Raw genomic sequence first — 25,758 nt, forward strand, 5'->3', positions numbered from 1 at the left:
ACTTTTTACGATTTTCGCAAACCTCTTCCACCCTTTGCAGGTCTACACATTCCAGAAAATTGGGACATTGTTATTCGTCGTTTTCCCAACAAAAAACAAGATTTTACTCCATTTTCGTAATCCGTAGGCTTCTTGTACTACGGATGCAAGACTTGAAGTGCTCTGTGATTTGAACCATAACTGAAATTATGTCAAAAGAAAGGTACAATCTAATTAAAATGTAGGTCTCTGATTTCGTTATGTTAATTAGAATAAGAGTTGCCAAATACTTTAATCTTAATGAGATTGATGAAAAGCACTAATAAAGCTATCAAGAAAGTATGTAATTCAAATAAAATTGAGAAAGGAAATGGTGAATATGTCAAAGCGACAACCACCCGACCATAGAGCAAACAACAGCCGAAGGCAACCAATGGGTCTTCAATGTAGCGAGAATTCCCGCACCCGTAGGTGTCCTTCAGCTGGCCCCTAAAATATGCATAATAGTACAGTGATAATGGACGTCATACTAAACTCCGAATTATACACAAGAAACTAAAATTCAAACCATGTTTATTTAGAATCTAAAGCATTTGAAAAAAATCCTAAAACTCTGATTCATTTTGAATTTATGAATCTCGGCATCATACAATTTCACAAGAATCACGTTGTTTTTAAGAAACAGGAAAAAAAAAACGTCACGAATATTCATGTGAATTGAGTGAGTCTTTTATAATATAAGTGTGTATATTTGAATGAAGCAAGAAAGCGCATTTTTATATACAAAAAAATCTACACACGATCAACTTTTTAACAACCGCATATTATATCTACTTTCATGTACAATAAAAAAATTATACCCGGTATATATTGGTGGCCTTCGACTGTTTTCTGTTCATTGGTCGGGTTATGGTCTCTTTGCCACTTTCCCCATTTCCATTTACAATTTTACACTTACCCAGAAAAGGAATTTGCAGAAAAAGAAGCTGTATTGTTTAGTATGACTGGTCTTATATCAACAAATTCAAATGATCCATCATCATCCCACTTAAAAACCCTGTAGTCAGAATCATCCTCGAACGGTCTGGAACTATATTGTAGAGGCAGCTGTATTTCCAAAGACTTTTTGAACTTTCTATGATTTGACGAAAGGCCATGTGTTATCGCGGAAATACAAACTTCGTCATCATTGACTTGCGTTTTTCTTTCAGATAAATATGTCATGTCAACCGGATGTATCTAAATAGAGAAAGGGAAGCAATATTATTAGATAAATACGAAATATAGTTTTTATCCTACACACACAAAATACTCATCAGTGACGCTAGAATCAAAACGTGAATAGGCAAAAACCAGTACGAAATTGAAAAGCATTGCGGATCCTAAAATTGAAATTAACATTGGAATAAGATAATGTTATTCGTGTAGTTTTTCTAGAAGAAATGTATACACCATTAAAATTATTGAAGAGAAGGTACATATTAACTCAACATGAACAAAATATTAAAAGAAAATAATTTTACAAATGAACATACGTAGTGTAAGCGTAAAATAGCAATATGAATAGATTTCGTTTATGCTTACCTAACGTAACAAACGTGACAAGATTTTTGGCAAGTAAAACATATATAACTCCACCACAATATTTGCATGTACAATTGCATGTTATCTGAAATGTGTGGTATTCGGAGTTTTTTTGTGCCTTTTGACAGAAGAGTCAGTTGTTGGTTGGTGTTTTCTGTTTGATTGTCAACTAATTAAATAAATATGGTATTATATCTTATGTATTATCTATGTTCATACTACCTGAAAACAAATCTTCTCCTCTTTGTCAACAACATTCGAAGGAAAGTCTACTTGTATTCCATTGTCGATTGGGCTGATAAACCGACTTCCGAAAGGAGAAATTGTATGTCTTTCTTCTGGTAGAATGGATATAACACAAAACGATTCAACGCCATCGACTTTAAAAGCAATATCTTTATCCTGATAAAATGAAGTCAATAAATGAATTATGTTATATAAGTATTGATATTTTGTTTACTTTGTTTTTTGATGGATTTGTAAGGCTCAATCTAAGTTTCTGAGTAGTAATGTGATTTTTATTGGTTGTGTTATAATAGTTTTCACTTAGGTATTTGAATCGAGACGTGTATCTTCGTATGTTAACCAGTCTTAACTTCCGTGTTTTGGTACTCATACATCTTTGGTGTTGTAATATTTGGTTATAAACGTTCCTGGTGAAGTTTACATAGAAAAGCACATAGGAAGATTAAAATTATGTAAACCATATTATCCTAATATGTTTTAAACTTGTTCCAAATAATTTAAGGAGAAAAGATAAAGGATATTGAAATTTAAAGAATAGACTTTGAACTTAAATAACATGTCAATACCGATAAAGCTGAAGCTATTTACCTGTTACGTATATTATTTTTTTTTTTTTTTTTTACTTAATTCTATAAATTCCATCATGCAATGCAAAATTTGTCTGATTTAAATAATATAAAAAGATGAGGACATGAGTTTTTTTTTTGCTAAACTACCTCCCAGAGTTAAATTAGTAGTGAGTAATTTACGGCCACCTTACGGTTTTCAAAAATGAATAAAAACACATACAGTATAGTTAGCATACCTGATGCATTAACCTCTATTGTTATTCTGTACTTGAGACTTCAACATATATGAGGAGTTATCCTTTATCATGTTTGCTGTTATTTTGTTCTTACCTGAGGCGTTAACCTTTATTGTTGTTTTATACTTTATGCTTCAACATACCTTAGGCTCAAGCAATGTCCAAGTGTTATTAAATCTTACAGCACCTTTGTATTTATAATACACATTTGCATACATTTTCTCTTTTTGTAGTATGGCTGTCAATAACATATTCTCAGCCGGAATTGTATTTCCATCCAATGGGCCTCCAGTTTTGGAGTTTTTTACAAAGTAGAGATCCGTTTCCAACGTAAATCCATCGGGGAAAACATTTGTGTTTATAATATTCAACCGTTCATCTGAAGTCCAGGGTACAACTTCACATGTAAAATCTTTAGGAAATATCCCTTCAATTATAATTCCATGCCCAGTATCAAACCTAAAAACTGAGCAAATGAATATGATACAACATCTTAAATTATTAAAAAAAGAGGTATAAAAAGGTTGTTTTTGAGAAAATTATGTAAACACACGCATGTACCTAGCCACATTCTTTATTGTTTTCATGTCGCTCAATTTTAAGCTTCCTCTTGGGTGAATTGTGGAAAGTTTTTAACTTTAACGTGTATTTCAGTACTATAATAATTGCAATAAAATTCATGTTTGTATTGGGATTCTTTTAAGTATAAAAAGGCATCTAATATAAATTTTAACAAGGGCCTAAAGTTTATATTTCCAATACAAATCGTAACATTCGCTATGAAAACCTAAAAATAGTAATCTTTCTAACCTGAACTTCTAATATAAAATTTGGTAGCTATCATTCAAAACCCGATAACATGAACGATTGGAAACAAATTCAATGAAGTAGATGTTAGACATTACAAACCCCAAAATATAACAAAAATTAAGCATATACCTAATCTAGCTATACCTATGATATATAAAGACATTTATAAAACACACAAAAGCACATTCAATTATCCACCTTTGTTGGCATAACTCATGTTCTTGAGATCTCTTTGATTTCTTGTCGCGTTTAGCTTGTATTTTGAGACTGCTTGGATTATAATTTTTGACAGATTCCATTATTTGCTGTTGTGCGTCTTGAATTTGGTCCTCTATAGTCTCTTTATTCGTAAAGCTTGGTAGAATGTTATTATAGAAAACGGAGAAATAGTTTTTCTTCTGAGGAAAAACAAACCATGTTTTTTATAATAAATTGTGTTACAGTATTTACAAACTTTTGTTGAAAAAAACTAGAAGTTTTTTTTTAGGTTATTCATCATTTTGTCAAACTCGATAATAGTTCATGAAGATGGATAGAATGTTATAATAGAAAACGGAGAAACAGTTATTTGTTGAGTTAAAACAAACCATGCTTTAATAAATTGTGTTACAGTATTAACAAACTTTTGTTGAAAAAAGTATAAGTTTTGTTTATATAGGTTATTCACTGTTTTGTCAAACTCGATAATAGATCCATATGGATTTTAACGAACTTTAACTTAAAATAAAATTTCTAATGATTAATATAATAATGGATGAACATTCATTTTTCCGATAGCAAAGTGTAATATTCCGTATTTTACAATACTTTTAACACCACTGAGTCGGTGCCACTGCTGGTGGACGTTTCGTCCCCGAGGGTATCACCAGCGAACTAGTCAGCACTTCGGTGCTGACATGAATATCAATTATATGTTCATTTTTATATTTTTTACTGTTTACAAAACATTGAATTTTTCAGAAAACTAAGGATTTTCTTATCCCAGGAAAAGATTACCTTAGCCGTATTTGGCACAACTTTTGGGAATTTTGGGTCCTCAATACTCTTCAAATTTTTACTTGTTTGGCTTTATAACTATTTGATCTGAGCGTCATTCATGAGTCTTATGTAGACGAAACGCGTGTCTGGCGTATCAAATTATAATTCTGGTCTCTTTTGATAACTTTTTTCAAATGTTTACCTGCCTTGATGAAAGTCTCTCTTTAGTACTTCATACTGTAGCATTTTTACGATTAGTGATTTCTGCTCTAATTGAATTGCTTGATCTTTTATTCTTTTTTCTTTTAGAAGTCTAGTTTTGTCACCAACAAGCATTTCCATCTGAAATTTATCCTTTTTTCATAATTTTTTAATGAAATGCATAATTCTATTTTCAGAGATTTATTTAGCCAACCACTAATCAATTATAAAAAAAAATATCTACCTAAATGTGAAATATACCTTTCAAACAAGTATATAACAATTTAGATTACTAGATAGTTTGTTCGTGAACTGCATTTATTCTTTTGAGGCAGCTTTTTATTTTTCTTATTTCTTAATTTATAAAAAGTAAAATCACAAAAATACTGAACTCAAAGGAAAATCTAATCGGAAAGTCCATAATCACATGGCAAAATCAAATGACAAAACACAAAAAAAAACGAACGGACAAGAACAGTCATATTCCTGACTTGGTACAGGCATTTTCAAATGTAGAAAATGGTGGCTTAAACCTGGTTTTAAAGCGCTAAACCTCTCACTTTGATGACAGTCTCATCAAGTTCCGTTATATTTACAATGATGCGTATAAAAAATTATAGGGAAAAAAATTAGCATTAGAATTAGAAAAAACAAATCATACAAATGTAGTTGTTAACGCACCTTTTCAGAAATTTCATTTATCTTCTTTTGTTCTGCCTCCAAAGTTTTTTTTTTAATTCTTCCAACTCTTTAACAGCATCATCCCTTTTATCTTCAATACTATAAGTTTCATACATAATGTTAGACTAGTTATGTTTTATGTTTCAATGTTAGAAGTCTGAAATGTCAATAGTGATTCAAAATTGTAAATCAATTATTTTTTTTTATTAAAGAATACAAACAAAAATGCACATTGGTTACAAGAAATCACCAACAATATCTTACATTCAGAGAGACCGTTGCGATTTTTGTACACGAGGCATTTGATCTAACGTCCCCGTTCTATCTTGATGCAGTTGCGCATTTGTGCATCCTGCGCAGCCAAATAGACAATGGCAATAGTTTTCCTACCGGTCGAAAGAGGACATGCAGATATCTATTCAACAATGAAACAACACGAACCCCAACACAAACTTGTATTGTTTTTAAACGTGCGATAGTGGCAAGCAGATTCTGCTTTAAATGCAACACCCGTAGCGTTTCTAATAAAAACCATTCGTTGATTAGACAAAAACAAATAATAATTAATTGACATGAATCAAAAATGAAACAATACATGATTATTAAAAAATCGATACTTCATCCACATACAACAACAAACTCCGCTAAGAAAAAGTGTTGTTAAAGTAGTTAAGGGGTATACCCAATATCTGAAATTGTACAATCACAATAATTAATTGGTCTAGTATGCCCAAATCTGCAAATTTTTAGACAAAAGTACAATTTATTGGTACCTCTGTTTATTTATTTAAAGAAAACTTTTAAGTTATTTATTGAATTAACAAATTTTGGACTGTACCTTGAAAAATAGAGCGGTGACCCATATTTTTTATCATTTTTTTTAAGAAAAAAAGCATAGTAAAAACTTCATATTGGTAAATTCTGTCATTTTTTTCTATAACCCTGAAGTACCTCAATCACAATTTCGATAAAAAGAAAAAAAATATGTAAAATATATAACAACAGTCAATGCAGTAACATACTTAACTTTACTTTAAAATCATTGCTGTATCCAGTTACCTTTTATCTGTCCTAAAAAAAAACAAATGAAAAGTGGGTGGTTAAATTGTTGATTGATCTAGAATAGATACTTCAGTATATATTGTGCAGACAAAAAGTAGGAGGAAACTAGTCTGACTTGCTTTTTGAAGATAAACCGAATGTTATCTTTCGTGAAGAAATTTTGTAAAACATATAGTTTACATAATTCTTAATTGTTATACATTTTTTTTAAAAAGGTTTTGGATCATATAAACAGTTTCGTCGCGGAATTTGTGTTGAAGTACGCCCTATAATCTTCCCAATGTAAACAATACACTAAAGTTCAACGATGAGCAGGAATATCAAATGAACAATTGAATGTAGAATATTTGATAAAGCTTCCCCTTATGGCTTATGCTAGGAACTTTCCTAAAATATGTTTAAGCTATGTGTACATACGAGTTCATACTCACCATGTAATATAAAAACTGGTGCAATTGTTTGAGCAGAACTTGCCACTCTTTTGGAGCACCAGAGATCGTCTCAGTTTATAGGTTTTTAAATTGTTTTGTGGACTTGTTTGTCGTTTTGTTATTTTCATATTTTTAAAATTTCAATTGTATTATTCGAATAATGCTTTTTTTTTTCTTTTTTTTTCTCTATAGTAGCGTAGCCTCTATTCACATATATCTATACATATCTATACATAAACTATTGAGAAATATTTGTATGTGCTTTATTTACTTCTCTAAGTAATCTGTATATTCTTTGTCATTTTGTATAACAGATTCTAAATATCCAACACTTTCTCTCGTCGTTTTGATTTTTGATTTCCTTAACGTCGCACTGTCTGCATTTCCGCTTATTCCTTGTGCTTCATCACAGTCCTCATCTTTTGTTGAAAGATTGTCCATCTACAACATAATTGATTTGATGGTAAGCAGAAGTTTTGTATACACGCGTCTACACGATTGATACTTCGGTGAATTTTAAAAGTCATGCTTTTCCTTAAAAATAGTATTTAACGATAATTGGAACCTCATCAATAATGAATCCACAGAAAACATTTTTCAAGTGCATATATCTTTATGTTTAGTCAACCTTTTCCACCGATCGACTCCCCCCTTAATTCATATGTCCCCTTATCCCTGTCCATCCCCTCTCAATAAAGCATATGAACCAATGTCCAGTCACGCTATGTTAGGAATGCAGCATGCCATATCAGGCCACGTGTAGACTCAAAATATGTAACTATAAGAGCCAATGAATTACCGACTTGCTAGGGGTACTATGAGGGTTTGGAGGGGGTTAAATAATTAAAGAATAATGCCCTTAAAAATGAAGATTAGAAAATAACGGGCAAAAAATGAAGATTAGAGAAAAAAAGGGGTTAATTTTTTGAAGATTAGAGAAAAAAGGGGTTAATTTTTTGAAGATTATAGAAAAAAAGGGGTTAATTTTTTGAAGATTAGAGAAAAAAAGGGGTTAATTTTTTGAAGATTAGAGAACAAAGGGGTGAAAATTAAATGTTTACAGAATAACAGACCCCCCCCCCCCCATCCAGACCCTCTACTATTACTGTCAAATTGAGCTCTATTAGTCTAATCCGGTGTCATACATGTATCAGCGCAGCAAGGGAGCCCAGAGCCCGAATTCTTCAGATGAAGATTTTTTTTTTGTAATTTAAACATTTTTTATTTTTTTTAAATTAATTTCCAAACTGAATTAAATTCGTACAAATTCAGGTTAATGCCTATGACCACTCTTATATTTTCCGCTGAAATATCTTTCCTTATTCCACCTTTTTGTTTCTCTTGAATGATCAGTCAAAATAAGTTATAATAACGATATAATTCTAATAAATACTCCGTAATTTAAGTAAGAATACACAGAGCTTATGTTGTGATATTGTGTGCAATAGGCCGTAGACTTTTAAGCTTTAAACAAATCTAGGTTTTTTTATATATATTTTTTTAATGTATATGTGTATCGTGGATAATTAGCTATTTTACTTATACACCTCTTATTTCTTGTTTCTTCGTGTGTTGACTGGTTTTTTTTTTGTTGTGTTATTATTATCATGATGATTTGATGATTTAGCGTACATTTATCTTCGCTCTCAATCGTGACCGAAAATCATTTATGAAAATATTTCTCATAGCTGGATTGATTAATTCTAAGATAGCTAAACAAGAGACAATCATGATTCGTCTTATTTGAAATGTCCGACTGCTAGTTTTGCTATTTTTCGAAGCACATGTATTGTATCACCTTTACTGATTAAAAAAATTACACAAAATACACATATACATGTTATTACGTACACTCGCGTAGTTTTTAAAAATCCGGGAATTAACCCGTCATCGTTTTAATTTTAGATCAAACTGTTTACTTCCTTTGTTGCTTCCCTTTGTCAGAGGCTGATAGAAAAGCGTCGACATCACTTTCAAAAGCAAAATGCGTCCAAAAATACACAAAATAACATAATTTGGTATGTGCTTTTGATAAACTTATCATATATATTAGTGTCCTGTAACATTGCCAACGATGTTTTGACCAATCAAAGATGCATATGGGCGGGATAACAGAAATGGGTTGTCCCATACACTAACTTTTTATAAAAATCACGCTAAAAACAAATTAAATGCATTGCGTTTGCATTGAAACAAACTCCCGAGCAAAATTGTTTATATTAAATACACTTTGACAACCATATGAGGTCAAATTACAGTTTTAAAAACTTCCTGTTTAGTAATTTGCATGTTGATAAAATGCATTTATATGATATTTGTCTAGTTTGGCATGACCAATCAAACAGACAACCCTTCACATAAAATAAATGCTGCGGAACAAGTAGATAATTCTACAGTATTAAGCAGTTTAATTTTGTTATTTATTTTATTTGACTTGAAATGTTGTACAGTGATGCATTTTCACATTGCAAGGTTTTGGGTATTTGGATGAATTTTGTCTCAAAATGACACTTGATCTTTTTCCGAGTAACCTTTTGACAACAATCAACAACATTATTTAATTGTAATGTCAAAAAACCTGATTTTTGAAATTGATGCCAAATTTTGCAAGAATTAGTGGAGAGATTTGCATACATTTTGTACAAGTGTAAATATGCGTTTTAACACTATTGGTATTATTAGTGTAGCTGAATTTTGTCTTCAAATGACCTTAAAATTTGCTCCAAATAACCATGATAACATTCTGAATTCAAACAACAATCACTTTTTAATCATGTTAATTGCGACGTCAAATATTTTAAATTGTGATGTCAAAGTTTACAGGAACCTGTGTGATTTTACGTACATTTGTAAATGTGGACAAATTTGGATACCAGTGTAAATACATCTATTATATAGGACATTGAGTTTTTGTGCATGATGATAGAATCATTGTTCATGTTTTATGATTGAGAAAAATATATATATATATTTATCTCTATTTTGTGCATTTTTCTTTTGATCGTTTTTTGTGATAATTTTCATATCATGCTTCTCGCTTGAGATGGAAAATTATCGCTAGAAACTAAGGAGACCATGTGGCGTTGCTAACGAAATTGACATGAAATTGACAACTTCGTCATAGGTAAAAAAGCGATAAACAGATTATCATTGGTCATCTCAACTCGATTGCTTTTCTCACTTTCGCTGTACCAGCTCAAGCGAGAAAATCAATCATGTTGAGATGGTCAACGATAATCTATAAATATATATATCTGATTTTAATGTAATATCATGATTATCATGAATATAGGGTTTTGTAAATACTGATATCAAAACTTTAAAAATTGTATCAGTAGGTATAGTTAATGTAGTCTTTTTTTATAATGCAAAGTCAGTTATTTTCTACTGTAAAATTAGAAATTATTGCTTGCATATATTATTGCGATTTTGTCATTTTAGACTAAAATGCAATTTCATTTTTTATTATTTTGAGAAAAATCCTGTTTAAATTATTATAAAAAATTTCAAATAATAGTTTCTATTATTGTGGTTATAAATAAAGGCAACAGTAGTATACCGCTGTTCAAAACTTATAAATCCATAGAAAAAAACTAATCCGGGTTACAAACCAAAACTGAGGGAAACGCATCAAATATAAGAGGAGAACAACGACACAACAGAAACACACAACATTAAAATGTAACACACACGAATTAAGCATTAGAAAAAATCTGATGAGAATAACAAATATAACATCAAAACTAAATACATGAATTTGTGATAGAAAAGTACCCTGACACGTCTTATAACATGTATAGCAATTTAAGTTCACACTCAAATATAAGAGGAAACAAACGACACAACAGAAACACAACATTAAATGTAACACACACAGAAACGAACTTTAATCTGACATGATAATATAACAATGGTCATTTTCCTGACTTGTACAGGACATTTTTTAAAAGAAATTTATAACCCTGGCTGTCACATTTTTCACATTAATAAAAACATCACAATAATTTCTGAATAGACAGTAATTTGATGAATCAACTGCTATTCAATTTTTTTCCCAGTTACATGTTTTTGAAAAGCCAAATGAACATGTTGAAGACAAAAAAATAGGTTTTTAAATTTATGATATCATACATGTATAAAAGAGATCTTTCTTTGAAAGAAAAATTTAAAGGTTTGAAAGCTCTTGTTTAGGTCCCAAGTAAAAAAAAACAGTAAGTAAAAGTCGCTCTAACATGCCTAAGAGATGTCAATGTTCTCCCCAGGTAGTGGCACCTAGACGCTATATTTTTTTTCGCATGACAGTTTAATAATTTCTGTGACGCTACAATTATTTGGAGGATGCACTTTTCTTGTCTCTACACCGCAAAACCATGTCCTAATTTTTGAACTTTCATCAAATTAGTACTTGACATGAACAAATATATCACCTTTAATCATGTTAATTGTAATCGCTACAAATAGGACAATAGAGGCAATTAAGACTGATTTAATAGGTTTGGATACGAAAATTCAAAGCTGATATAACGACTAACACTAACTTATGGTCGATTTTGACAAATTTTGACAAAAAGTAATCAGATAATCAATTCGAAATCTATGTTTGCACCAATGAAATTCAAAGATGTAAAAGATTTATGGCGTATGTTTTTACCATTTTCAAAGAATTATTTTCTGCACATTCTGCCTTTCCGGTTCTTGTTTATGGAGAGTGTATATTAAGGAGTTTGTTTTTTAGCAAAATAAGTTTGATATTTCTTTATAAAGTTATCATAATTGTCTTTAGGTAATGTTTCATCCATTTAATGTATTAAAAGCAGCATATTCATTCATCCAATCTCATGTCGACTAAAACCTTGTTAATTTTTGTTATCTTTTCTTTGACCAGTCCACCATTTAAATATTTTTGTACAGATCAGATGAGAGATTCATCGAAAACGGACCAGATATGATCAAAATCCTCATTTTTAAGATGATATCTACAGACACTTAAAAATGAAATTAAAATAGAACATTACACATTAATTTTGATAAGAAACAACTGGGACTAGTATATTGTGTACCATGATTCGAAACAATGAATTTCATAGACATGATAAACAAAATATTTTTTAATGGAAATGTTATTGCGATGCGATCATGGTGATCATGGTGATACTTTCTTTTTGTCTTTTTTTTTATATAAGAACCTGGTATTTTTTGTACTGGATATCATATTAAGCACTTGTCTCAAAATTTTTGTTTCTATATATACCTTACACAAGGTACTTAATTGAAAATTTAGAAAAATTTCACCTGTAGCGAAATTCCGTTTTATTTCGATTTCTTGGTTGCCAAATCTTATTTGATTTATCTACACAATGGTGTATGACACGACTATCATTGTCTCTTTGACACATTCCCCATTTCCATTCTCAATTTTATACTTAAGTCTATAAAAAAAACGAGACACAAGAAACACTTTTGAACCACATCAACAATAAACAGCCACTGAACTATAGGTTCGTGACTAAGGACAGGTGCAAACAAATGCAGCAGTTTATAAATCAAGAAAATTAACATTTGATGTTGGCAAATCATTATCTCCCCTTAACTAGATTGTATGAACTTTAATACATATGTAGTTGTCGTTTTATCTATTTATAAAAGTACAACCTCATGGACAATGAAGCATCAAGAGAACAATTTTTAAATGCGAAACACTTAGGGAGCTACCATTTGTTTTTTATGAGGGGCTAGGATGAAATTTGAAAAAAATTGGCAGAACAGGAGTTTTGAGTAGTAAAAAAAAGACAGGATGAGACCCTTGCAAAAAAAAAAAGGCAGGACCGAACAGAGTGAAAAATAAAAAGGTATGACAGAGATTACAGCTAAAAAAAATGCAGGACAAAATTTTTCATCCTAGCCCCCCTATAAAAATCAAATGGTAGCTCCCTTATTCTGACTCAGTAACTTAGATCTAGAGCCTGTTTACAAGTAGATATTACATCATCAAGTATACAAAATTTCAAATATAGTCTGTACTCCTGACAGTATTTATTTATAATCTCTATCGTCATGATCATGTTGCAAAAACTCATGTTTTTATTTTATTTTTCAGGATTCTTCAGGAAATTCAAGGATTTTCTCTAATGGTGGATCCATATTAAAATTGAACAATGTAAAACAACCATTTAGAATCATGTAGCTGATCAAAAGTGTGGATCAAAATGGATTAGAACGTTTAAATTTCATTGGAGTATATTTTAACAATTCCGCAAAAACCCAACATGGAATCGCTGCAGTGTCAAATTTGTAGCAACTTTTTCCAAGACTTACAATTGTTGAACGATCATATTGAAACTCATACTAAAAAGGAGCTTTATCAATTCGGTGTGTCATTAAAAAACTACTTAGAGATTTTGATACGTGAAAACACAGTGCTGAAGGCACAATTTAACCATTTAAAACAAAGTCAGATTCTTTCCACAGAGGACCAGTTTTCATTGTATAATTCATTTAATCTAACTCCTTCTTCCAAAGAGGACCAAACCGAGCTAGTTCATAATGACAAGGTACCAGTTTACACAATGGCTGAAGACCAGACAGTTCAGGATGATGGCCAGTACAGACAACCAGAGTATGTGCAAGAGGTCACAGTACAATCTGCTGAAAATACAGTAGAACCTCAAAATGAGCCAGAGAATGTGTCATTAATTGATCTCAGTCAGGAAGAAATGAATAAAAATGACGAATCATCACCAAAAGTTGTAGAATCGGAAGATGAAACAATAATTTGTTGTATTTGTAAAATAACTTTTCCGAGTTACAATTTATTGAATAACCATATACAGACACATATAGATAGTAATAGTTTCGCTTGTCCAGTTTGTCAAAAAGTTCTCAATTCCCGCAATAATCTGCTTGTTCATATCCGTATACACACTGGAGAAAAGCCGTATAAATGTCACGTATGTGGGAAACCATTTACTCAATATGGAACACTTTATCGTCACAAGAAGAAACACGAAGCAAATGGCGAGTATGAGAAACCCGGAACATCACCAAGAGGTGGCGATCAGAGTGATGCTAAGTCAAATCACTCTACAAAGAGCACCGAGACTGCTGATTCACCTGTTATTGTGGAAGATTCTCAAAAGTCAGGCTTTCCCACAATGCAACAGCAACAGTTATCGTATCCACCAAATGTTATGCTATCTCCAAACACCTCATTGGAAAGTATTCTTCCACAGCAGTTATTGGCACAGGAAGGAATTACCCCGGAACTGCTGGAACGTTATAATCAGTTGCTCTTCCAACGACCACATAATCCAATGCAGATTTACGGACAAGGTGGTGGTACCAAAGAAGGTTCATGGCCAAAAACCAGTGAAGCATCGGATGAACAAAAATCAGCAATACCAGTACCGCAACCAAGACCCGAACATATATCTGTGAACTCGTTAGAAACGCTGCCATGGGCTATCAAAAAAGAACATGAGAAGAATGAGAAAGAAATCGATTTGAGTACTATCACAGAAAGAGAATCAATCGACCAGCAACATCATCAACACCAGCAATCACAGTATCAGTATATGTATCACGGAGAAAACAACACAGAATCGCCTAGCTCTGAAACCACAACCAAACAACCAGAACCTGCACCTGAAAAAACAGAGACACATATACATAGTCCATTGAATATACCTCAAATTCCTCCACGAGTTCCTCCAAGCTTAGATGTAACGCACCCAGAGTATTCATTGAATTTGTTAACATCACAGGCAGTTTTAGCTAATCCAAATTATATTTATCCTGGTCAGGAAGGAGCACCGCCACATACTAATGATGTTGCAGCCCTAGAAGAACAAGCTAAGAAGGAAAAGCAACTTGTAGAAGAATGGAATGCGGCAATGCAAGCACAGGCCCAAGCCAATGCATTAGCAGTTCAACAATTTCACCAAGGACTACCTCCAAACACAATAGCAGAAAATCAAAAAGATTCCAAATCAATGTCAAATAACCAAATACTGGAATCATTTACAAGTTTAACGAAAAACCTTCTTCAGAAATTAGCACACAAGAAAAGTGATGCCGGGGAAGATGATGGTTCTGTTGAAATGGGAGAAATTAAATGTTCCGTCTGTCAGGTTTCTGTCCCATCCTACGAAGAGATGAGAGCTCACATTAAAACTCATAATAAACACACTTGTGATGTTTGTCAGAAGAGTTTTTCAACACCTTTCGTTCTCCGTCGCCATAAAATGATACACACAGGTGAACGACCTCATGTTTGCTCCGTATGCGGAAAGAGTTTCATTGAGAAGCAACACCTTACCTGTCATATGAGAACACATACTGGAGATAAGCCTTATCGGTGTAAATTCTGTCCAAAAAAATTTGCCCAGAGGAGCAGCTTGCAAATTCACCAAAGAGTTCACCAAAGAGCAGATGGCGGCAAAAGATCTTCAACTGAGGAGGGAGAAATGAATGAAAGCTTGAATACTTCAGCTGAAATGGAATCATCCCCTGATGCTAAGTTAAGTTTAACGGAGGCAAATATTATGGAATTAAGGAGAAGATTGAGCTTTAATGAAGCAGATTTACTCAGATTTAACCAAAATCTCGCTGCACAAAGTATAGAAATGCTTCGTCCTAGAACAAAGAGTATGGAATATGGTCCAACTTCGGAACAAAAAGCTTACTGGGATCCTAATCTACACAATGTTTTTGTACCTCCAGCTGTAGCCAATCCCGATGAGAATAGAGATGCCCTTGATCTAACATTTCATAGTAGAGAGAGGGAAAGATCTCTGTCAATCAATTCTGAGGGAGCTCCTCCTACTTCGTCGCAAACTATAGATTTAAGTAAGACTGTGGATTCTGGTCAACCAATTGTCATTCCTAATCCAACAACAAGCGTGTCTTCACCAATCAGACTTGAAACAGCAAGATCTGCAGATGCTGAATTTGAACAGAAACTACAAGAACAGTTGCTTCGACATGCACATGGGCAGCAGCAAACCAAAGCACAAGTACAACAAGCACAGAATGAAGCAGTTTCACAGGCTGAAGCACAAGCCCAAGCTCAAGCCCAGGCCCAGGCTGTTGCAATAGCACAGGCACATTCTCAACAAATACAGGCACACTCTGCACAAGCACAGGTACATGCTGCACAAACACAGGCACATGCTGCACAAACACAGGCACATGCTGCACAAGCACAGGCACAGCAAAATCATGAAAATGGAGATGATGAGGATGAGGAGGGGGAGAATCAAGAACCGACATCAGCTTCCTCTCAAGGAGAAGGGAACATGTTTTTACAGATGGCTAAAGCAGGAGAATCTCCATTTACTTGTCATGTTTGTGGAAAGACTCTAAGCACATTGTATACACTGCGTAATCATATTCAGAACCATTATGGTCATAAACCATTCAGCTGTGATGAATGCGGTAAAACATTTAGTATTAAAACGCATCTTATTACACATAAACGTGTGCACACTGGAGAAAAGCCATACATCTGCCAGTGTTGCGGAAAACATTTTCAACGTTATAGCGCTGTTCAACGTCATCTCCTCTTCGTTCATAAAGTTGAAAAGGGACTCAAAGGTAGAGATTATGTCATTGTCCACTCTGATTCTATGAAAGATGACATTTTACAAGAAATCAAAGACCATGAAGATGGACATGGAAGCGATCATGAACACGAACATCAAGAGTCTGAAAATGAAACTGATATTGTAATGCCTCCTGCTTCAACCAGTCAATCATCAATCAAAAGTGAGCCAGTGGTGGCTCCTCCCAGAAATGGACTTAATACTTCGTTAGATGAAAGTGAATCTGAATCTTCAGGTGGTAAAGAGGAGATAATAGAATGCCGTTGTACAATATGTAATATTTTGTTTATGGATCATGAGGCTTTAATTAAACATCTTGGGATCATGCACACAGGAGGAAATAATAGAACATGTGAAATATGTGGCAAAAATTTTACGGTGCCTTTCTCACTGAAGAGACATTTAATGATTCATATGGGTATAAAACCCCATAAATGTAATGAGTGTGGCAAAAGATTTACCGAAAAACAACACCTAGAGTCACACCAACGTGTCCATACTGGTGAGCGACCTTTCAAATGTCACATTTGTCGTAAAGTCTTTTCACAGTCTGGTACACTACAAAACCACCTTAAGAAACACGTTGAAGAGCCACAAGCATCATCAGAACTGAGACAAACAGCCAGTCATGAACAATTTCTAAATAATATACAATATCAAATGATGCTGGCACGGGCTCAGATGGCACAAGCACAGGGATTGGATAACCCTCTTGCATTGTCACAAATCATGTCTCCTGGAGTTGACATGCAGCATGTGTCTTCAGCCGGATTAGTTCAGATGAGGTCTTTAAGTGTTGATAGTTCTGTCGGAGTTGCACAACCTGCGAAATCACCGGGGCTTGATACAAATGTTGCAGCAGCATTAGCATCTAGATCAATAAGTGTCGATAGCGCCATTGCATTACAGCAGTTGCAAGAACAAATGCAAGCAGCTGCTACCATGGAACGGCAGATGCAGGAGCATTTACAAGCAGTTGCTAACGCTGAAAGAGCAATGCAGGAGCAGATTCAAGCTACTGCTAATGCAGAACGTCAAGTTCAGGAGCAACTGCAAGCAGAACGTGCAGTCCAAGAACAGTTACAAGCTTCAGCGAATGCTGAACGAGCTTTGCAAGAACAGATGCAAAATTCAGCCAATGTTGAACATGCTGTTCAAAATTCAACTAGAGATGAACATGTGTCCACAGAGCATGAAGAACAGGTGTCCAAGGACCTGAAGAATAGTCGTTCAAGGAATGAACATTTGCACAATAATACAGACACTATAGACAATTCAAATACTGGTTCCAAGTCCACAGTTGGAGAATCTCATCAGTCAATGGAGCTGGACAGGGAACCAGATAAATCAGGACAGGAAACAGTCATATCTAATGATGTTGAAATGACAGAAGTGTCACAAGCTTAAAACATGAAAAATTGTATAGGTTTTTTTGTATTATATAGTTAAGACGGCTCTGTATATTGTCATGACAGCACAAACAATATGGTACATATGAAAATTTGTTAATTGTTATTGTTAGTGCATCACTCTAATATTTTTCAATATGAATATTTTCAAAAGGTATAATATGAGCAATGATGGGAGTAAAGTTATGCATTAACCATTTATCTAATTTTATTTTTGAGGGGGAGGGAGGGGGAGACAAATGGGTTTTATAATTGTGACAAAATTAAACAATTTTTCAAAAATTTTCAAAAGCAAATTATTGTTTTTAACATCATCAAGAAATATGTTTTGAAACACAACGTTATTTTTTTTCATCATAATATCAATGGAAATACACTTAAAAAAAAACTCATACCTTCTTTAACTTTTTCTTTCTTTTTCAAAATTTAGAACCAAAGAATTAATTGTTTTTTAAATCCCTATGCTGCCTCTGAATGGTCAGTGCTTTAATTAAGTTTTTATCTTATATAATGGTTCCCAAAAATGTTACCATTAATACAGAAAGAGTTGACCCCTTGTGGGAACTAATACAGGTTTAAGCAGAAGCTACATTTATTCAAAACTATGTAGCAGTTGAATTTAACATTGTTCAATTTTAAAAAAGTTCCCAGTATCTTTTTTATCAATTTTGATCAACTTGAATTCAATAAGAACTTTTAATTTTGATTAAAAAAAAGACATATCACCGGTTTTTTTTTAACACTTTCAAAACAATTTGAATAAATATTAACTCTAATAAGTGGGATACATGTTTACAAGCCTTTGGTGATCGACATATTTCATGCATTTTAGTCACAATCTGCCATGACTATTATAACTGTGTACCATTATTTTGAAATGATAGGTTTGTTTAAACACAAGTTTATGAATATTTGCAATGCTGTGGATTCCTTAATTTTCGTGGGTACCAATTTTCATAGATTAAGAAACTTGCATGTTCGTGAAATTTAATTTTGTGGTTATGCAAAAGTCTGTGTACAAGCCTATATAAAATATGTCATTTGTTGAACATTTAATTTAAATGTTCATGTGTACCCATGAAATCCACGATTATTGGTATCCAACGAATTATAACGAATCCACAGTATATAAAGGGGTTGCTTTTCTTAAAAATAAGTTTTTAGACAAAACATGAAAAATGCTATAATAGCATTTTAGTTTTGATTTGCCATAAATGAACAGGTTATTTTTGTTAAACTTTCACTTTTTTCTTGCATAATGAATATTACAAAAGTTGTGTTTAATGACTTCCCCCAAACCTTACATACATTGAATTTTCCAAGGATAGGAAATAGGAAATGGCTCATATTCTTTTATTGTTACATATTTCTTGAACTTTACAAATTATGTCTACCAAGTTTTGAATAGGGCCGTTTCAGAAAGTGCCATACATGCAGTTTTATTTTTCTGCTGAATATAGGTTGAAAAAGATAAGCTGCTTTTTAAAAAGCATTTTTATAATTCAAATGTCTTTTTCTTATTTAAACATTAGTTTACTAACCACAGTAGTCATGGAAACATGTCCCAATAACCAAGAGTATTTAATATAAAATATAATATCTATTTAAAAAAGCGACCTGAAACTTACACTCTATGACATCAAATTATTTGAATCCGATTGTGTTTCAATTTATAAATAGTTTTTCCTGACAGAACTGCAGCCGTGCATGCAGTTATAAATTGGCAATACTTAGAATTAGTGTATTTTGATGAATTTGTAATTTTGTATAGAAATGTTCTTAGATTGATGTTGTTACTGTCGTGAATTGTATAATTTGTACAGCGTTTATCACTAATGAATTTCATGTCTTTTCCTGAAAACATTTTGCATTTATTTTTGATGAAATATACATGTAGTAAAATGACTTTGTAATGTATTTTTGTTATAAATTTCAATATTACGATGAATTTATCATGTCTTTAAAGTAATTCATAAAGTAAACTCATACATACATGAAGTGTATAAATAACATCGTCAATCTTTCATCATGATAAAAACAAAACCAATAATAAAAAATATTTTTGTCATTTATCAATCATAATTATTATTAATCATAATAATACTTGTATAATATATTTTATTCTAACCATGAATACTTAGAATATTTTCAATATTTCAATATAAATAACTATTTTATTTTAGTTTTAAGGGTTCATTCTCAAGTTTAAATATGATTATCTAAAGTTGTAAATATTTTTGACCGATAAGTTTTTTTTGCTTAATATTGTTATATGCAGAATTCAATTGCTTTTGTAATATTATATCATTTTGTTGTCTGCTACACTGAATATTAAAATACCTTTGAAATTTAGTATCTTTTAAAATCATCAAAATCTGTTTCTATAGAATAATGATAATAACTCAGACTGTATGATAAAGGACATTTGTATGGTCCAATTAAACATAGTTCATGTGTCAACATGAGGTATTGCAAAAACCTTGAATAAAGTTTTACCCCTTTGACAAAATATAAAAAACTCAAAAAAAATTAAACCACACTCTAAATCAGAAAAATTTAATTGGCTCAAAAGCAGTTTGACAAACACTTACTTTGATCATTGAGAAGCATAATATTTCTTTAACAATAGCTTGTGCTTAAAATATTCAACTGATTTTTTTTTACAGAGTTATCTCCCTGTAGTGTTATGTATCAACTTGAAAACAATCACTGGATTAAAAACATAGTAAAGCATTAAAAAAAGGTCTGATAGTCCTAAATTAGATTTATAACTTCAGTTGGCAATTTTAAACACAAGATATATGTTTTAAAGATATAGTATTAAACCTTGATACGAGGCAACATAGAAGTGTTTGAAAAAAAATTCTTTAAAAAAAATATCATGTTAGAATCTGGAAGGAAAATATAGTATGTGTTTACCTTTTTAAATGGCCTTGTATTTAAATGCCAGTTATGTTAATTTTTTAAAATAGAATATTTGTGATCCGACAATGTGAAGCTCACTGAGGCTATCATAAAAAAAATGTTTTTTGTTAATCTGTTTTATTTTATCTATGTCTGTTAGTTATTCTGTATGACAAATTGTTGAAAATTACAATATCTATTTCAAAGTCACAAATGACCAATTATTAAACAAGCAGCTGAAAATTCAAAAATATAGTACATGTATTTTGAATATAAGAATATTGCAATGAATTACCTCCCTTTAATTTGAAACTTAATTCAAAATTTTCAACAAAGAAAAGGCAATTGAAAGATATTTTTTATTCTTCATCTGAAGTTGTTAACATTTAACACAAGTACACAAAGCATACGCCTTTTAAAAAAACATTTTCAAAATCTCCTCGAGCAACTTTTAAAATCAGATTTGGTTCTAACAATTTTCATAATTTTTGAAATATTTACATATTGTTGTTGAAAATATTTTTGGTAGATTTTATTTCTTATGAATACCTATTGATGCATTTATTTCAAGCTATTAATATTAACTTAAATAGAGTTAACTAGTTATCTAGTAAAAAAGGGGGAGAACTTTAAATTTGAAAACACCCATTAATAATTTCTCTCCAAGTGTGTGTGTTTTTAAGTGCTTATGAAAATTGTTAATATCAAATCCCTGTATCTGAAAACAAGTAGAATTGCCTCCCATGGAAAAGGAATCTATTTTCAAAGTTTAAAAAATTAGCGAAAGTTATTAAACCCCATCTAAAAGAGATGATAATATTCTTGAAATTGCAGGATTGATTCTGATTACGCAAAAATAAAAAAAGTCAACAATTTTGTGATATTTTATTGTATTTAATGTATTAGTGCTTTCTATAAATATATTTTTTTAATCATTAGCTAACACATTTATACCGTTTCTGCTTTTAGGAAATTATTTTTTGTGACGACCCTTATCTAGTGTTTTAATACATTTTGTACATTTCTTTTCATAAAATCTCACAAACTGTCTGTAAATAATTATAATGAACATTACACCACATATATCTGTTACTGGTTTGAAGAAAATATTTTTTTGTTTAATTATGTTATGTCATGTTTACCATGTTTACCAGTATTTTTTGTTAATGACCTAAGCTGCATTTCACAGTGGTCATGTGACTTACAAGCAGAAGGTAATTCCTATTCAGCTAGAAGTTACAACTGGTGGTGAATCATGTGACTTTTGTAAAACGCAGACTTGACCCTGATTAATTGTATATGTTATTCAGTGGTAGACATATTATGTATGTAGTTATATAAGGGTGACCATTACACTTTTCTTATGTTTGTAAGGGAAAAATTAGAATTTAACACCATTGCTGTTGTGAAACTTTTTTTTAGACTAAAAAATGATTTAATTGGTCCGTAGTTCAAAAAATATGCAGGGAAGACTTTTGATTGTTTAATAAAGAAAATTAGAAAAAATTTACATTAAAAAAAACAAAATTTACATTAAAAAAACAAAGTTTACTAAAGAATTGATTATTACACTGCATAGGAAAATACCACTGAAATTTAATTTTGATTAAGAGATCATCATCAAGAATGAGATTGTATAGGGGTAATTGAAGAAAAGAGAATATTTCACCCAGAATTCTGCACTTTGCTGATAATTTTGTATTATCAGAACCAGTTAAACTTTTGTGAAAAGCCTTAAAAATGTACCCGTGCCCTTCATGTTTTTTCAAAAAGCAAAAGTTCAAAAAATGCATACTTATTATTTTGAACAGATATTTCAAATTTTGTGAGAATAATGCAAAAGCATACATTAAAAATTTATTTGGATTTCTGTAACTTTTCACGAAAAAAATTATATATTTTGGAGCTTAATTGTAAATGAGACTGAAATGTTCATTACTTACAAGTATTTCTATTCTTTTAAAAGATTTGTTGAGAAAAGAACCTCTGGACCCTTGCAGTTCAATTATGATTCCCTATTTGTAACATAATTTTAAAAGTGGAAAAAAATAAAATATGACTTTTTCGTTAAAACTATGGTATACTTTAATAGACCATTTTCATATTACCGAATTTTGACTCCAGAATTATATTTCTTAAACAGGTTACCTTCTCTGTGGTTGGATATCCTGGTACTTGGTCAAGCAAGAGCAACCAAAATAAGTAAAATCAAACATATGATCAGTGTAATTTGATTTGATTTTGTTGTTAATAGAAAATATTAAGCAGTTAATTTTCACTGCAAATTGTACCAATTGAAAGCTTAATTTGACTCTTTTATCTTGCTCTTACTCGCATTGATACTAGGATGTCCAACAGTATAGTTGAGTTGTCGAAAAATTATAAACTGATGAGTCAAAATTTAATAGGTAATAGGAAAAGAGTCTTTTGAGTTTTTACTCCTTGATCGTTATTTGTTTTTTATGTATAATATACTTGATATGGATAAATTCTAACTTTTCCCAGAGATGATGAAACAGAAGTCAAGCCCTATAAAATTTCAATTTATGTCAGGGTTCTCGTTAAGGCGAGTCCATGAGTCCTGGACTCATCAAAATCTGTCTGGACTCACCATTTTCAAAACTGGTGAGTCCACAGATGCATTAAGATTGAAATATTTTGTATAAACTGAACACAAATAAACATAAATATCATCATTTCATAGCAAATGTTTAAAAGAAATCTTAATTTAATGTCATTTCATGGATCTGTTAGGCCCTGGAGACTAAAATATTACATTATATAGTAATAAAATATCTTCTACTTGCTATTGGACTTACCATGGCAAAAAATGACGAGTCCCTGGACTCGCCTTCAAAAATCCTTAGCGAGAACCCTGTAATATGTTTCTAAATTCTATATAGATTTTTATTTTGGGAATAGACTTTTTTAGGGTTAGATTTCTTAGCATGCTATTTTCAAATCACATTTTGAATGAAAAAGATTAAGTATATTACTATTTACCCTTCCCATTTAGATAGGAAAGAAAGATTTTGATGAAACTTTTGATGGTAAAATCAATTGATTAATAAATTGAAATTATAAATTGTCTGTTTTTATAATTCTGAAAAAGTCTTATACACATTTTAACTATAAATAAAACAATATAAATTGAAATTAAGGCTACTGTTTCATTGTGTGTGTGCGTGACGTAGATGTATGCAAATATTATATAACTGCTTTGTGTCATTTGCCATGAAATGAAAAGTGGCGCCACCATGTGGTAAATGAATTAAAACTATATATTGACTTTTGGCAGTTCTTTCCTATTTTCCAAGAGTACTTTCAAGAAAAATCAGGGTTTTTTTTATACAAGAAGAAAAATTACTTTTGTACTTATTCAAATGACTAAATAAAAACTACTGTTAATTCAGAAATTATTGCTTGCATTTATATTGCAATTTGTGATTTTTGACTAAAATGCGATTTTAATTTCTGCAATATTGTGAAAAATCCTGTCTTATTCATACACAAAATTTCAAAAATGCAAGAATTAATTGTTGCAATTTTAATCCTATCACATTTTGCAATAATAAAAAAATTGCAATTTCTGAATTTACATTTTTTTCATTCATAACTTTTTTTACACGAATTGATTTTATAAGAATATTTAAGTTGATCAAATAAGTTGAAGTGTTATAAGAAAAACATATTAAGAATCAAGATCTGACAAATTATTTTAACAAAGTGCATTTATTCATTTGCGCAAATTATTCATTACATCTGCTTCTGATAATTTTGGTTTATTTAAAATTGTATATCACACTTGAAAGATGCTGTATTGTGAAATATTGAAATATTTCTGTAATATATAATTACTGCTGCATTTTTAGAAATATGTCATCCTTTTTATATTTTATCTAGAAATAATTCTTTTAAAAGGGAGACAATTTCACAACCATCCTGTATTATCTCCCTTACTTATATTTCTATTTTGTAAAGGGAGGTAACTAATATGTACTTTTCTTCAATGACATATGTACAAATGTGTTACAATAATCACAAGTTTATGTTGTTTGTTATATTATATCTTTGTTAGAATTGTGTAGTGCCAAAATAGTCACCTAGATAATAATATAACTTTAGGTTCGATTTTGTGTTGTTATTTGGCCTAAACCAAAAAAAAAACAGTGAATAGTGGTAATTCTATTTAGCTTATATAGTAAACGTCTGTGGCGGATCCAGAACTTTTTATAAGGGTTGCCAACTGACTGACCTAAGGAGGGGTCGATTCAGTCATTCTTCAGTAATTCCCTATATAATCATTTTTTCCACAAAAGTGCCCACCACTTTTGTGCCTTGATCTACCTATGTACAAGCACTCAATTCAACTATTATAAAGAAGGTATATGTTTTGCTTTTTGTTAAGGCTGTACAGTTGCCGACATCTACATCAATCGAACGCTGGTTGAAAGTTGTATCATTGGCAATCATGCTCAAGATTCTTTTGATATACCTTTATGTTCGATTTTGTTTTGTCATTAGGCTCAAACCAACACCAAAGTGACTTGCATTGATTCTTTTTAGCTAATAAATTTTAAAATGTTGTAGGAGGGGTTTGAGGAATGGAATACTCACATATCTAAGTTGGCATAGATTTTGCTCATTATTTAAGACGTACTCTGACATATAGATGCTTTAAACATCAACCTAATTTGATCTCTGGTGGGTAGCTTTCTAATTGACAATCATGTGTCATCTTATTCAACAGAATATAGGGTGACTTAATGTGCAATGTGATCCTGTAGTCGTACAGTGGTGATTTTTTAATGAAAATCTGTCTTAACTGAGTTTTCTTTTTCTTTCCAAAAAGTCACTGTGGTTAAAAGAAGTAAATGTAATTATGTCAAGTTTTAGTATGGAAATGTAGTAGTGCCTTCCTTGGCCTAACCCTTTAATACCATGATTTGTTGAAATCTTCTGTTGCTCAGTTGGTAGAGTAACTTGATATGCCAGGCTTTAAAAAAAAACTGTTGAAAAGACAAAATGCTACACATATAAAAAAAAATCTAGATTGAGCAAAACAAAAA

The 25,758-nt window shown here is 31.5% G+C and overlaps 1 protein-coding gene and 1 long non-coding RNA gene across 2 annotated transcripts; one reads left to right on the forward strand and one right to left on the reverse strand.

Annotated features, from left to right (window-relative positions):
• Positions 1-940: 940 nt before the first annotated feature.
• Positions 941-3,772, reverse strand: LOC143051034 (uncharacterized). The gene is made up of 4 exons (XR_012970554.1): positions 3,623-3,772; positions 2,758-3,073; positions 1,786-1,965; positions 941-1,218 (listed from the first exon to the last, which is right to left on the reverse strand). It is a non-coding gene; the product is annotated as an uncharacterized LOC143051034 (long non-coding RNA).
• A 4,923-nt stretch (positions 3,773-8,695) lies between these two features.
• LOC143051782 (uncharacterized) lies at positions 8,696-24,820 on the forward strand. The gene is made up of 2 exons (XM_076224711.1): positions 8,696-8,795; positions 12,875-24,820. Exon 2 carries the CDS (start codon positions 13,044-13,046, stop codon positions 17,781-17,783), a length of 4,740 nt encoding a protein of 1,579 aa, XP_076080826.1. The 5' UTR covers positions 8,696-8,795; positions 12,875-13,043; the 3' UTR covers positions 17,784-24,820.
• Positions 24,821-25,758: the final 938 nt, after the last annotated feature.

The sequence above is a fragment of the Mytilus galloprovincialis genome, chromosome 11 (assembly GCF_965363235.1).
Source record: "Mytilus galloprovincialis chromosome 11, xbMytGall1.hap1.1, whole genome shotgun sequence".
Lineage (NCBI taxonomy): Eukaryota > Metazoa > Mollusca > Bivalvia > Mytilida > Mytilidae > Mytilus > Mytilus galloprovincialis.

Bases quoted from the DNA above. Each gene is read 5' to 3' on its own strand.
- LOC143051782 (XM_076224711.1), top strand. From the start codon at position 13,044: ATGGAATCGCTGCAGTGTCAAATTTGTAGCAACTTTTTCCAAGACTTA.